This window comes from Corapipo altera, unplaced genomic scaffold (assembly GCF_003945725.1).
Source record: "Corapipo altera isolate COAL_440 unplaced genomic scaffold, ASM394572v1 2c, whole genome shotgun sequence".
Classification (NCBI taxonomy): domain Eukaryota; kingdom Metazoa; phylum Chordata; class Aves; order Passeriformes; family Pipridae; genus Corapipo; species Corapipo altera.
Window position 1 is genome coordinate 3,049,467 of NW_020884923.1, and position 14,198 is coordinate 3,063,664.

The 14,198-nt window shown below is 35.0% G+C and overlaps 1 protein-coding gene across 8 annotated transcripts in view; it reads left to right on the forward strand.

Annotated features, from left to right (window-relative positions):
- RYR2 (ryanodine receptor 2) overlaps positions 1–14,198 on the forward strand; it is a 381,847-nt gene that overhangs the window by 146,093 nt on the left and 221,556 nt on the right. For all 8 annotated transcript variants that reach the window (XM_027657258.1, XM_027657254.1, XM_027657259.1 and 5 more), the window contains 3 exons: positions 8,107–8,181; positions 8,925–9,003; positions 10,104–10,216. In XM_027657258.1, the coding sequence (XP_027513059.1) occupies positions 8,107–8,181; positions 8,925–9,003; positions 10,104–10,216 (267 nt within the window). The remainder of the gene's footprint in view (positions 1–8,106; positions 8,182–8,924; positions 9,004–10,103; positions 10,217–14,198) is intronic.

The window sequence follows — 14,198 nt, forward strand, 5'->3', positions numbered from 1 at the left end:
TATTTCTGTGTTCTCAGCTGAATAAGACATGCCTATGTTTTTTATTGGCCAGTTGAGTTATTCACATTCAGATTTTTATGTGATATTTATATAAAGCATAATTACACATTGTGATGCAGCTTTTAATTCAAGCTATTCTCAGGAAGCCTATAGTTTAGATAAACTCCTTTTTCTGTTTTATTTTTGGCTTGACATTAAATAGAAAGTAACCATTGATCATGTCAATGAAAGAAGTTTTATTTGTTTCTCTTTTTTTTACCTTTTTTTTTCTTGATCACAGTGACCATCATTATCTAAGAGCAGGTACCAGCAGTCATCAGTCATACTAATCTCCACGCCTGAGTTTTTGCAGCACTTACTGCTTTGTAGTGAATTTCTGAAAAGTCAATTAAATAAGTAGTGGTTTAAAAGTTAGCTATAAAGACTAGAATATGTATAGCATGTATAATGTCTTGATATATTCAACTTGATGTTAAGTGATAGGAGCAGAGTGAAGGAAAATTAGATCAATGCCATGTGTCAGTAAATTGATTTACTTTGCATCTTTAAATTCTAAGCAACTAAATGCTGTGGGTTTAGTGCCAACCACTGGAAATGGCAACCCAAGAGCACAGTAGTTGCAGAAGGGTCTCCTTAGCTATTTGGGTTTTTTGGTAGAAGAATTCAAGGCTTCTGGGCCTGGATGATGTTACTTAGTAAAGAGAATTCCGTCTGTTTTGTGTCAAGATTTTTAAAGAAAATGGATACTTCTATGAGCAAGAAGAACATGTAAAACTTCTTGGCTCACTCTCTAGCTTTGTTTGTAGTCTTTACTGCTTGCAGCATTTTTGAGTTCTCTGATGCTACTGAAGATTTAATTTACCAGCATTTGCATTCCAACTGTTAGCTGTTTAGTTTTGCCTGCCTAATCTTGTCTCACAAGCCTTCTAGCTCTGTTCCAGGTTACTTCGCAAGTTCTGCAGTGATTCAGCCTGTTTCCACACACTCTAGTCTCACCACTGCTTGGGATTTTCTGGACTCTTTGTTTGGCATTCATCTCACAAGACTGAAATGCCAGACTTAACAACCGTGGATATTCTAAGCTCCCTGTGTAACCGCAAGCAGAATGCTCAGATTTTAGGTGGGCTGAATTATTACCAAAAGGGCCTTTTTCTCTCCACTGGCTGTTTAGTTGCCTTAGGCTAAATTAATCTGAGTTTGCATAAGTCTAGTTCAGATAGCCCATAGTTCATTTTCCCCATGGCAACCCTCACAGTGCTGTGCTTTGCACTGGTATCTAGAAAAGTGTCAGTGATACACCGGTGTTTTGGCTACCGCTGAGCAGTGCTGGCACAGCATCAGCGCTGTTTCTCCAGCGTTCTGCCCCTCCATCAGTAGACTGGGGGTGGGCAAGATCTTTGGAGGGGACACAGCTAGGACAGCTGACCCAAAGTGACCAAAGGGATATTCCATACCATATGATGTCAGCTCAGATATAAAAGCTAAGAAAAGGAAGAAGTGGAAGCATTCATTATTTACATTTGCCTTCTGGAGCAACCACTACATGTGCTGTAGCCATGCTTCCTGGGAAGTGGCCAGACATTGCCTGGTGCAGGGAAGTAGCAAATAAAATCTTTGGGTTTTTTCCTTTACTTGTGCACATGCATGACTTTTCACTTTGGGTTTAGCAAACTGCCTTATCTTGACCTACAAGTTGTTTTCCATCTTACTTTCTCTCCCCTGTTCAGCTGAGAAGGGGGAGTGACTTGGACACTTGGCATCCAGCCAAGGTCAACCTACCACATCAAGAATTTTTTTTAGCTTTTCGTAGACTGTAATGGATCATGGTGGTATTAAGAGAACAGGCCTTCCCATATTTTCCAGTGGCTGTTTCCTAGTGTCAGCAAGAAGCTCTCATTAGTCATCTAACTTGCACTCAGTGTTAAAGAATTTAGACAATGTGTAATTGTGGGGAATAAGAGGTCTCATCAACCTGTGGTGATCTCCTATTCTAGGCAGCTTGTAGGATTGCATAATTGCCAATTTTAGATAAATACTGGCCTCCATCAACATTGTTCTAGAACAGATTAAGAAACTGCATATTAATAATTAAATCAATAACTGAGTAGTTTTTACATTGCTATGGAAATACTTTGAGTATCATATCCTCTACAGAAATGGTTGTAGCATGCATATATTTATATGTAGAACCACAGTGAGATGGTTTTAGACTGTGGGACATCCTTCCCTCCTATTCCTCACAGTTCCTTTTAGTCTCTTCCTGATTTCTTTCACTTCCTTGCTAATTCTGCCTTCTCCTGAGGGATAATTCAAAAACTTTCAAGATCTGCATTTATTCCACATCCTTCCAGTAGTTTTCACTCTATCTTAAGGTTGCTTAAATGGAGACCTTTAATGAAAGAAGTTCCTGAAGAATTTTATGTAAACAAAACATGTTTCTTATGCATTCACAGTTTTCTTTTTAAAGAACTAGCTGAGATTAAATACTTATATTAGCCTGCTGGTTAAAAAACTTTCATCAGCATCTTGATAAAGGCATTGATGCCAACAGCCTTACATCTCTGATCTTGACACAAGTTGTTTCTGACTGGGAACAGCATAGTCCAGGGCCTAAATGTAGTTTTACTCAAAATATGTGGTAGTTGATTTTTTTTCAAGCCAATATATGTGGTCAGACTCAGATTTCCTATTTGACTTTTCTTCCTAATGGATCAAAACCACAACTTCAGAATGTAATGAATTCTCCTGCATGAAAAATTTGACAACTGCAAAGTGGGTCCCAGGGAAGGGAGCTGGAGAAGGTTCCATCACTGGAGAAACATGTAGGTTTTTTACATATAATTCTGGAGAGCTTCCATCACTGGTGGGTGCAGTTTCCTGCTTGGTTTATTTTTGTGGTGGTGATGGCTTTTAATTTAAAAGGGTTCATAGCAGGTAACTGTAGTACATTCTGTGTTTAATTCCATACTTCTGCTTATACATTTAATTTTAAATCTATATTTAGAAATAGAATTTTTTTCATAATTCTGTAGTTTTCTAACAGTACAAATGTTAGAAATAAACTACTGAACTTCTTGAAACTTAGAACATACTTGTGATGAAGAAAATAATGCCTTTACATTTATGTTTACAAGTGTTTTTATGGATAGGTGTCCTCTGTTTAACATGCTGTTGTCTCTAGCATCTGTTTTATGCTTAAGTTGGCCACCATTAGTGTGCTCCATTTTAATGAAGTGTGAGTACACAGTGCTTTAAGGGACATTGTTTTACTCCAGTGTACATATGAAACAGCCACTAATTTTACAGTGATATACTAATGCATAACAGTCATATTTGAATTTTTTAATGTTATCTTGCAGTATTTGCCTTGGAAAACACTTTTGAAGAAAAAACAGGGAGCATGTTGCTTCTTTTACTGTAAAGCTTCTGTTCATGCTTTGCCATATTAAAAGTGTTCAGTGCCATGAAAGTAGTTGTGTAGTATTTTTTTTAGAAACCCATGTAGAGCAAATATTGAGTGGTCCTAAATTCCATCTAGAGTGCTAGAGCTGCATCTGGGGCACAGAGGAAATATGAGGCTGAGCAGCTGATTGCAATTAGGTCATGATTTACCATTACAGTAAGTTATATGGGTTGCATTTTTGAAGGATTTGCTACTGATGTCTTGTCATTTATTTTTTCATTTGATTTTTTTTTTAGAATTTTTATCTTTTTAGGTCCATCAAAGCTATTTTTCCCTACAATTTACTCTTTGTACTGGCAGTTTCCCTATAGCACATTTCTGTAATTCCATTCTACTGATATGGACCCATAATGGAATGAAGCAGGAAAAGCCATTACATTGTTTTAAAAAGTCACTGCGTTATCTTGTATGACTTTTTCTAGAGTGTGAATCAGTTCCTGTGTTCTTGTGACACATTCAGTATTTTTAAATTGCTTTCGTGGGTGACTAGATTTGTTTGAATAGCCATGTGCTAAATGCAATTGCTGTCATGCTTTCGCAAGCATTGGATTTCTGAATAATGACAATGTTACAGAAACTTTGTCTGTACACAAGCTGAAATAACTGTCTTCAGTACGTGCTTTTGCATGATTGTCTTTCTCTGGTACCTCCCTGAAGCTCGTAGCTTTTTTCCTTTTCTCACACATTTGAAGATTGTGTAGACCTGTGAAGAAAAGTCAGCAAAGAAACATGAGCATTTACTTGCAGTAGAGTACTCACTGGTCTAAGAAATGTTTTAGTATAGTATAGTATGGCCAGTCTTTGTGAACGAAGATTTGGGAAAGGTCTTTACCCTTTGAGCCTGCGCAGTGGATTTTTTAGGTGGTCTAGTGGTTAGGAAGAAATGTTTTACTCTAGTAGTAGGCTGTTCTTTTGAAAAGAATAGAAAGGAAATGGCTATCTGACTCGAAATCATGGATGTCACAAAGCTATTCACCAGCCTCTAGAAAGTCTCATTTTGAGGTTCCCAGAAGCACAAATGGTTCCAAAACACTTATTTGATGTGACCTTGATTCATTTCCTGCAGCTTCTCATGTGAATGTAGGAGTGTAGCAGTGCAGCCGTAGGCACAGCAGTGCTGGTGCTACTCTGTGAATTTTTTGTTCTGTCAGATGATTACGTCTGTATCTATGACAGTCAAGTATATACAAAATTATACAGATATAAAGGGTTTTTTTAAGTCAAGTGTAACATATCTTACTATAGCATTGGTGTTCACAGTAAAATAGATATTTTTTCATTCAATCTAATTATAAATATGTTATTTCATGTTATGGTATTTACATTGTTTGCACAGTTTACTACATAGTTTATAGGTTGTAGCATTTGAGTGCCTTTTGGTGTTTTAATTCTCTTTCTATTAAGATAACAAGGAAAAATAAATATTTCCCAATTTTAACTTATTTTCTTTTATTTTTGTTTCAAGATAACACTCTTTACATCAAATTAAACAGCTCAGATCTTAGTAATCTGTTCTCATTGCCTGGTTTAGCAATGTATTGAACTTGAAAGCTGTTTATATATTTTTAATGCTAATTTCTTCAACTCTAATTCTTGTTGTTATATCCTAAACTGCCTTTTCCTTGGAAATGACTTTTGATTAATTAGATGGCTCCAAATTAATCTTGTATTCCAGCTGCAGAAATATTACATTAGAGATGGGCAGTTTATGTGAAGTTTTCACAAGCATTGTGAATTTGCCCCATGTGCTTTCAAATCTCAATTTATTGTCTTCAGTGTTTGCCAGTTCTGAAGGCTTTTCAAGTCTTACTCTAAATCCCAGATTCTTGGGGGATAAAATAAGAGGAGTTTTGTGTTAATATAATTGATTTTCCTGAATGGAAGAACTTCAGTGGTGAGTTCTTCTTTGAACACAAATATATTTTTGTCCATCCTGGTTTTATTCGAGGAATGTATTGTTAAACTTAGAAATTACTCTGAAAATTGGAAATTAAAAAAATTTTAAAAAGTTCATGATAAATAATGTGGTTGTTAGCAAATTGCTTGCATTATAATGCCATTCATATATTTGTGCAAAAATCTGTGGGCGTAACGAATTGAATTAGTCAGCACTGTGGCTTCCAAGAAGTCTTACTTGCAGAGTTTTCTGAATGTTTTTATTATTGCAGTATTAGTAGAAACTTGGTAAAACTTCAGTGGCAGATCTCATCTTGGATTTTGCAACTTTGCCATAATAGTCCAGTTGTTAACTTTTAAATTTATTTTAATTTTTTTTTTTTAACATGTGGAAAATTTGCAGCTTTCTGCTGGAAATAGAATGGATCATTTTGAAAATCAAGGATTCTTTCAGTAGACAATCATGGTCCAACTGCTACTTCCTATGCAGTTTCTGGCATAAAGATAAATGCTGAGTATTTAGTTATGAAACGAGCCATTAAAATAGGAAATGAACTTATAGGTATGTACATATCCTGGAAGACAAGCTCCAAAATGGAAGGCAGTTTTATAGAACCAGCTTTCTTTTCTAACTTTTCCTGTATTTTTCTGTCTCATCTTTTCTGTTCCCCCCGCCCCCTCCCCAACCTGGATGGTTTAATTATGATTCCCTCTCAAAAACCTCTAGGTGGGAAATTCTTAAAATGTTTTTTTGCAACTCCGTTTTCCATCAAAGAAACTAACAGCAAACTTGCTTGCATTTTTTTAATGGACAAAATAATATTGGTTAAAAAGAATTGCTTTAATCCTCTTGGAAAAATTATCTAAAACCACTCTGCCATTTTTCACAGGAGTGATTGAAGTTGTTTTGAGCCAACCTTTTTCCTGTTCAACTACAAGTGAGCATTTAAGAAAATAAGTGCTAGACAGACAAATCAATATGGCCAAAGTAAGAGCAAACTAACATTGCTATGATTTTGTTGGTCACACTACTCCTCTCATCTTTTGTACAAAAGGCAACCAAATCTTTATGTTAGATATCAAATTTATGAATAGTAACACAGCATAATTTTGATTAAAATAGTGGTGAAATGCTGGTAGGGCAGTATGTTCACAGCACTTTTTTCTCTTTTCCCCAGTGTGATGAGCAGCAGACATTCGTCTTTGGCACAGTGGGCCTGACATTATCAAATGTCTTGTTCTTTCCTTGTGCCTTTGGAAGGAGGGGTGGTATTAATGGTAGTTCAAAGCTAAACCTTCATATCTTACTGTCAAGACTGTGTCTGTGACAAACTCCATGGCTTTGATTCTTTCTCAGTACAAATTCATGTCATTCAGTCTTCCAGAGAGATTATTGAATGTTCCTCCCTGCATTTTGACTGCTACGCAGTTTGCTTAAAGTCAAAATATACCTTGTGTCCATCAAACTGCTCTTTTCTCAATAAATGTAAAAGTCTGAAACTTTTGGCAGTTTCTTAAAAGTGCTAAAATTGTTATTTTTGAAGTGCTCACTTTTTCGCCACCTATTCCTATTATGTTTTTCTTGACCAAGTAACTCAGAGATCAACAAATGCAAATGCATAAATGATAAAGCAAGGCAATGAGTAAACAAGGAGGGGAAATAATTGTGTGTTACCACCATAGCCAGTTAAACTGATCTTCAGCACTGAAGTGTAGTTACCAAACACATAAAATAGTATGATTGTGTCTAGTTTATTCTGTTATGAATCTGATGCTCCAATCAAACAGAAGGTCAGTCTACTGTGGTAAAAGAAGGGATATAAATACTGTATTTGAGAAATTAAATTAGGAATCCTATGTGAAAGAATAATGCTACTTATGGAATTGTCACATTTATAGACTCATAAAATATGTACTCATCAATACTTCTTGATGAGCGTGTTGTGCATAATGTTACCTGAGTTGTTCTGTCAAATATGAGCTTAGGCTCCTGACAGTGTCTTGTCAGACAGTCTCTGCTCCTGTCCAGTACCAGTCATCTGCATCTCAGTCTAAGGAATATGTAAATCTTCAGCAGAAGTTGAAACATTGCTCATGCTTTAACAAGATTTATTTATTCTTTCTTGAGTAGTTAAACTGATTATTGATTAGTAGAAACTGTATTAAAAATTGTGGAAATTGTGGTTGTAGTTTCTTAGGATAGAAGTGAATTTTATTACTTTTAATTTTCTTTCTCTCGAAATTTATGCTGCGTTTTGCAAGAGGAACAATTACTTGGACATGATTTCTGAATTTTCATAACCCCCAAATACTTTTGAGTTAGCTTACCTGCCCTAGCAGATGAAGAATTCTGTCTGATAAGCAGTGGGGGACAAGGAGTCTGCAGGCTGATGTTCTTCAATGTGGTTGATTAATACTTTCTGGTAAAATAGGGGGAATATTTCAGAATGTCCTCACTCTGCATACCTTTATATAAAAGTAAATAATTTGGAGGGAAAATGGGTGAATATGGAGAGATTTAACAATACATAAATGTGTAGAAGGTAGTATGACACATCAAAGCTGCTCTTCTCTAGAACTGCCTGCTTTCAGCCCAAGGAAGAAGTATTCAAGATTCTAGAACATATTTTATACCAAATAGGTGATGGTACAAAGTACTCAATTTTCTCTCATTTTTCTTCCTTTCTTTCTCAAAAGGCCTCATTTTATTATGACATACCACTATATTATTTCTTTTTATCTTTCAGTCTGCACAAGGTGGTGGTCACCGAACGCTACTCTATGGGCATGCAATCTTGCTGCGCCATTCCTACAGTGGCATGGTATGTAACAGGAGTTGTGAGCAGCAATGATTTCTTTTCTGTATGAAAGTTATGTTTGAAAGTGCCCACCCTACTGCCACTTACTGATATCTGGAGAGTTATTCACATCAAAGAGGCGTTTTACTCATGGTTACTGGAAACCTTGGTGAAGGGTAGATGCTTGGAAATACAAAACCAAGCTGGGGGTATCTGGGTAAGTGCTAAAACTAAGTCTGGCTCCCGCAGTGCTGAATCTTCCGTTCATCAGTCTGTTGGTGAATTCTCATTCCTTTTGCCTTGAATATTCCATGTTGCATAAGCTTTGACTGAATTAACAGCTGGCATCTTGCTGTCAACCTGAGCATATGTTGAAGGCTGAGTGGAAAAGGAAATTCCTTCTTGCATGTATTTTGGACAGAAGTCTTAGTCTTCAATTCCTTGATGAATTATATAGGTTCCAAACTCCTTAACTACAGATGAGGCTTCATGGAGCTGAAATGTGATTCAACTAATTCCTTTATTTTCACTCTCACTATTTCCTGTCTCAGTGGAAAGATAGCTTGGATAGACTGAGAGGTTCTTTTAGAACATATATCTTTGTCAAGTCTCCTTGAGTGCCATTTGGTTATCAGGCATACACGTTCTTGAAAGTAGCTAGTGGGGATAATCTAAGAATAGTTAATCCTGTGTTAGTAGGTTTTTATATTTTAGTGGATTATCAGAAGTGAGCAGAACAAGTTCTGTACGCTTTTTTCTTTTGATAGTATCTATGCTGCCTCTCTACATCTCGATCTTCAATGGATAAGCTGGCATTTGACGTAGGATTGCAAGAGGACACAACAGGTAAACACTAGTTAAAAAGACTAGATAATGAAGAATACTTTCAGTCTAAAATCAGAAGAGACCTATGGATAAATCTCATAAAAAGTAAGATTTTTTTAAGAACTAATGAAACCAAACAATATTTTCTTGTTTAAATATTCAGTATCTTTTTGTTTTCTAATAGGATATTTTATTTCTCTTCTATGATATATAAATATGTCTACTTCTATTTAAATATAAATTTATATTAGTGAATATAAGTAAAGGAATATTCCCAAGTTTTAATTCCTGTAGAAACCTTTCACTAAAAATTTTTTTAAAAAATGTATTATTTTAATAAAAATTCTATTAAAGCTTTAAACTGGTGGTTACTTGGATTTATTTTAATTTTTTAAAGACTAATACTGCTTCTTGCAATGCAATCAATTTGGTATAATTGTAGTTAGACATAAGTTTGCTTGTTTTTTAAAGTCTTGTTCTAACTAGGAATAGTAAGGCTAATAAATGCAATAGTTGACCAATTTCAAGATCAAAGAGTTCTCTTCTGAAAAGCAAGCTTTTTGTTCAGGAATCATATCAGAAAGTAAGATTTGTCGTGGGAACAGAATCTTTGACTCATAAATATTAGAGACACTAGCAACCAATACAAGTCGAAGGACAGATTTGAATTTGAATTTATGAGATCTATCAAATATCGTTTTAAGCAGTATTGTAAATGGATATTTTCATTGCCCTTAGTGATGGTTTGCTCTATTTCTTTGTCCTAATTCTCATCAGAATATTCTTTGATGTCTTTTTCAGAATCTGTTAAGAAGGTGACTGTGAATCTTTAGCAAAAGCAGCCTGGACCAGGTTGCCTAAAGAACACAGAGCTGCCTCCTTACTCTGGCATCACTGTTCCAGAGATCTTAGTTGTCTTCTTATGTGTACTATTTCCAGCTGAGTTTCTGACAAGGTGGTGCAGGAGTGATACTAGTTACTGAAAACACATGAACATTTGATTTAACAAACTGAAAAATGGATCCGAACTTTAGGGCTGAGATAGGTGTGAAAGTAATGTCTGTAAGATTGGACCTTTTCTTTCTTATTTATTTCTTTGCTCTTACTTAATATTGATATAGGTGAGGCATGCTGGTGGACCATACATCCTGCTTCCAAGCAACGATCAGAAGGAGAAAAAGTGCGTGTTGGAGATGATCTTATTTTAGTCAGTGTCTCTTCAGAAAGATATTTGGTAAGTTATGTAACAATACCTGTACAATTCTTCTTCTATAGAAAAAAAAAAACCAGTTACAAAAAGTGTTGTAAAAAAGTGTGGTTTACATTTCCACCTCCCAGAACTAAAACTTAGGTGTTTAAACTGTTCTTTTTATACTATTTTGCAACACAAGACACTGAAGGTCTGGAAAGTGCGACTTCAGTAGACTTCAGTATATGACTAACCTAATTTGTGTCCATTTCAGTAATGGAATAGAAGTTGAAAAATCTACTAATCATGAAAAAAAGGAAACACAGAAAAAAAAAATCTGTCCAAATCGCATAATTGAGATGTTTAGAATCCCTTTGAGTGTTCTGAGGTTAACAGTGCTGTTACATATAAATTAAAACTTGTTACTATAATTTTATTAGGATTATGTACAGTTTAATATGTAGAGCTATTGGCACATCATAATTAAATATAATTAAAATACTTAATATTAAATATAGTTGAAATATTTAAAAAAATTCTGTGGTAGCTGCTTCTTATCACTGGTTTAAATAACTTTCTTCATCTAAGTATCTCCCATTCTTTCTGTGATGAAACACTTCCACACTTTAACATGAATTTCTTTTGGAATTCTTGGTGTTGCAAACACCTGAACTATTCTTTATGGTAAAGGAAGTTCAAAATAAGAAGAAGATAGTTCTGCTGGAGGCTTTTGAAAAATCAACCGTAGTGATTTGGCAAAACAACCTAAAAATAGAATCTCTAAACAAGAGCTGTTTTGAGTTTATCAAAAACTTTTTCAGATCTGAGAGGGCCGCAAAGATGGTGAAGGGTTGAGAGGTGAAGCCCTATGAGGAGTGGCTGATGAACAGCCCTATGAACAGTCACTTGGATTGTTCAGCCTGGAGAAGTGGAGACTGAGGGGAGACCTCACTGCAGTCTACAACTTCCTCATGAGGGAAAGAGGAGGGGCAGACACTGATCTCTTCTCTGTGGTGACCAGTGACAGGACCCGAGGGAATGGTCTGAAGTTGTGTCAGGGTGGGTTTAAGTTAAATATTGGAAAAGATTATTCACCCAAGGATTATTTGACACTGGAACAGGCTCCCCAGGGAAGTGGCAAAAACACCAAGGCTGACAGACTCAAGGAGCACTTGGACAATGCCCTCAGGCACATGGGGCTGTCCTGTGCAGGACCAAGAGTTGGACTTCACAATCCTTATATGATTCCCTTCCAACTCAGGATATTCCATGATATCTGCATATAACATTAAGTTTTATTCACTATTATTAACTTTTTTTTTTTTTTTACTATGAGACATTATTTTTTTTTTTTTACAGTATTTAGAAAAAAGTGAATAGCTTAATAAGACTTTAATTATACAATTGAAAATGTTCTTCCGTTTTTGGAAACACATAGGAAAATGAGAATATAATTATTAGAATATAATTGTAACTTCTACTTAGAAGCTCAGTAACTCATTAAATGAGTTATTTTTTGTAATTACATATTCTGTCAACTTTCTCACCATCTTTGCATTTTAAAATTATTTTAAATAACTACTTTTAGGAGAATTGCAATTAGACTCAGTGGAAAAACAACTTATTGTGGACTAAATTAATGAGAAATCTGATTCATGAAAAGGTTTTATTTAAAGACATTGGGTTTCGTTGCATTATTGAATTGGGTTGCTGAAGTTGAATTTTACTCCAAATAGTATCTCTCTGTAGGCTTATGCCTGAACTTATACTTCCTACCCTCTAATTAGTAAATCAACTCAGCTTTTTATATTATTTAGGTTTGTGCATCAACTGTTGATTCTCAAGGCTGTAATGTGTAGTTTGATGCAGCAAGATGCTGTCTGCAGAGACTGAGTTTTGTCAACACGTGGTGTTAATGTGTATACTTCATCTTCCATGCAAAATATCGATATACTAAAAAGAAATTATATTTTCAGTGTAGAGAGAAATGACACTGAATTATAGTTGTAACATGATTTAGAACTAGGCTTTAATGAGTATTTATTAAGCCTATTAGAGTTATACGGCTCTGGTTTGACAGTAAGAAGAAGCAAGGTTTCAGCAAACTAATTTTGCTCTTACGTGCACTCACACATTTTTATAAACAGATGTTTTTCAAGACTAAATTAAGAGCTGATAAACTATGTACCTTCCTAATCATAAAAATATTTGTTTTTTTCCCTACCTATTCAGTAATTATATTACTGTCAATAAAGCAGTGAAACTTTTATGAAAATTCAAATAATTGATAAAAACTGTATTGACCAGTTACGAATGAGTGAATATTTTTCATGAAAGCTGCTTCTTATTCTCTTAATCCATTAAGCCATTTAGAAAATTAACTTCAAAGGACATTAAATTTGAAAGTAATACATATATTATAAGTATACATCTAATAATGCATATATTATAAATTGTAAATTTTTTTCATGTCGAATGCAGTGTCATGTTATAGCTACTGTTTTCTACAACTCTTAAAGAAATGCAGCAACTTATACCTTTTACAATAGTTAGGACTGTGGAGAGGTGAAGTTATTTTTGTGAAGCTACTTGGAGTGATACCAAACAAGCTCTATTTAATCTAGCTGAGGAATGCTTTTTCTAAGGATGTGGAGTTCCTCAGATGGATCCCTTACCAAAGAATGATGTTCATCAGGATGCTGAGGGATAGGCTTCTGTATATTGTGTACTCTATGGTTAAAACCTTAGGGAAAAGTAAGTTTTCTATCAAATGTTCTGAGTAAATATGCTGTTAGGAATAGGGCTGGAATGTCACCTTTTCCTATTGCAATATTGCTCTATGTTTTCAAACAACTCACTAATTCTTTCTGAATGAAGACAAATAGGTTAACCACCCTGGGGCTCAGATGTGCATGTAAAAATAACAGATGAGTAGAGTTCATTCACAGGGCATGGCTTTTTCAAAATGCAGTCAGCTCTTAGCTGAATTTATATAATGTAAGAGGAGAGCAGAACTATGTCATATTCATTAGTTAGTCTTCCAGTTTTCTGACTGTAGCTTAATTAATTTAACACTGAGATCATAAATTCACAAAGTCAGTGTAGTCAGTAGATTAGTGTTTATACCTTATTTGGTTGGCAACCCCTATTAAGAAAATATCAGAACTTTGCTATAGTTCCGCTTCCCCACTTTCCACAAAGAAAGAAAAAAAATTATTTTGGGACAATTGACTCTATTTTTTTCCCCAGAGCGATCTTTTTACTTGCAGTGACAAGAGCTAAACTTACAGGAAGATTAGTGTTAAAATCATAAGCTAAAGGTCCAGAGATGTGGACTTTTTACTGTTTGTTGACTCACAACAATATCCCAGGACAAGTCATTCACTTATTCTGACTCTAATTATCTACCTGTACAAGGGAATTTTGGATCCTTATTTTCCTGTGTAGAATTTCTGAGGAAAAGCACTTATGTAAGTGCTTGTGGCATTATATAACGTGTGAGCTGCATTATTGCCAGATACTTCAGAGAGGAAGCTTGGCTCTGCTGAACCCTGTTAGCAAAAAGATGTTCTGCTATAAATACTGCCACCATTTAAGTTCAAGCTAGAGTTGCTGTATTTCCTTTCTTCAGGCAATGCAGCCTGATAAAGAACAGATGTAATATTTCCAGCAAGTTTTCCCAACTTGTACGTAATAGTATCTACCTTTGCACTGAGGTTTGCCCATGCCTATTACTAATTATATATCCTGATTTCTTTCAATATTGACAATTTTTGATAATTTAGAAGTTCAGTTAATTCTAATTTCTTTCAAATTTGTGAAACCTCTGAATAATTTAGTCTTTTTAAACATAATTCAAGAAAAAAACCTTAAACATGAAGTTGAAATACAAAATGCATAAGTGAAGATAAAACTGAAAATTTTTATCCATGAGACCAGTGTTATTCTGGCTAAGTAGTCAGAAAGGAGGGAAAAAAACCCCCAACTTTGAATCTACGGTGCACAGATTTCAGTATAATGCAATAGT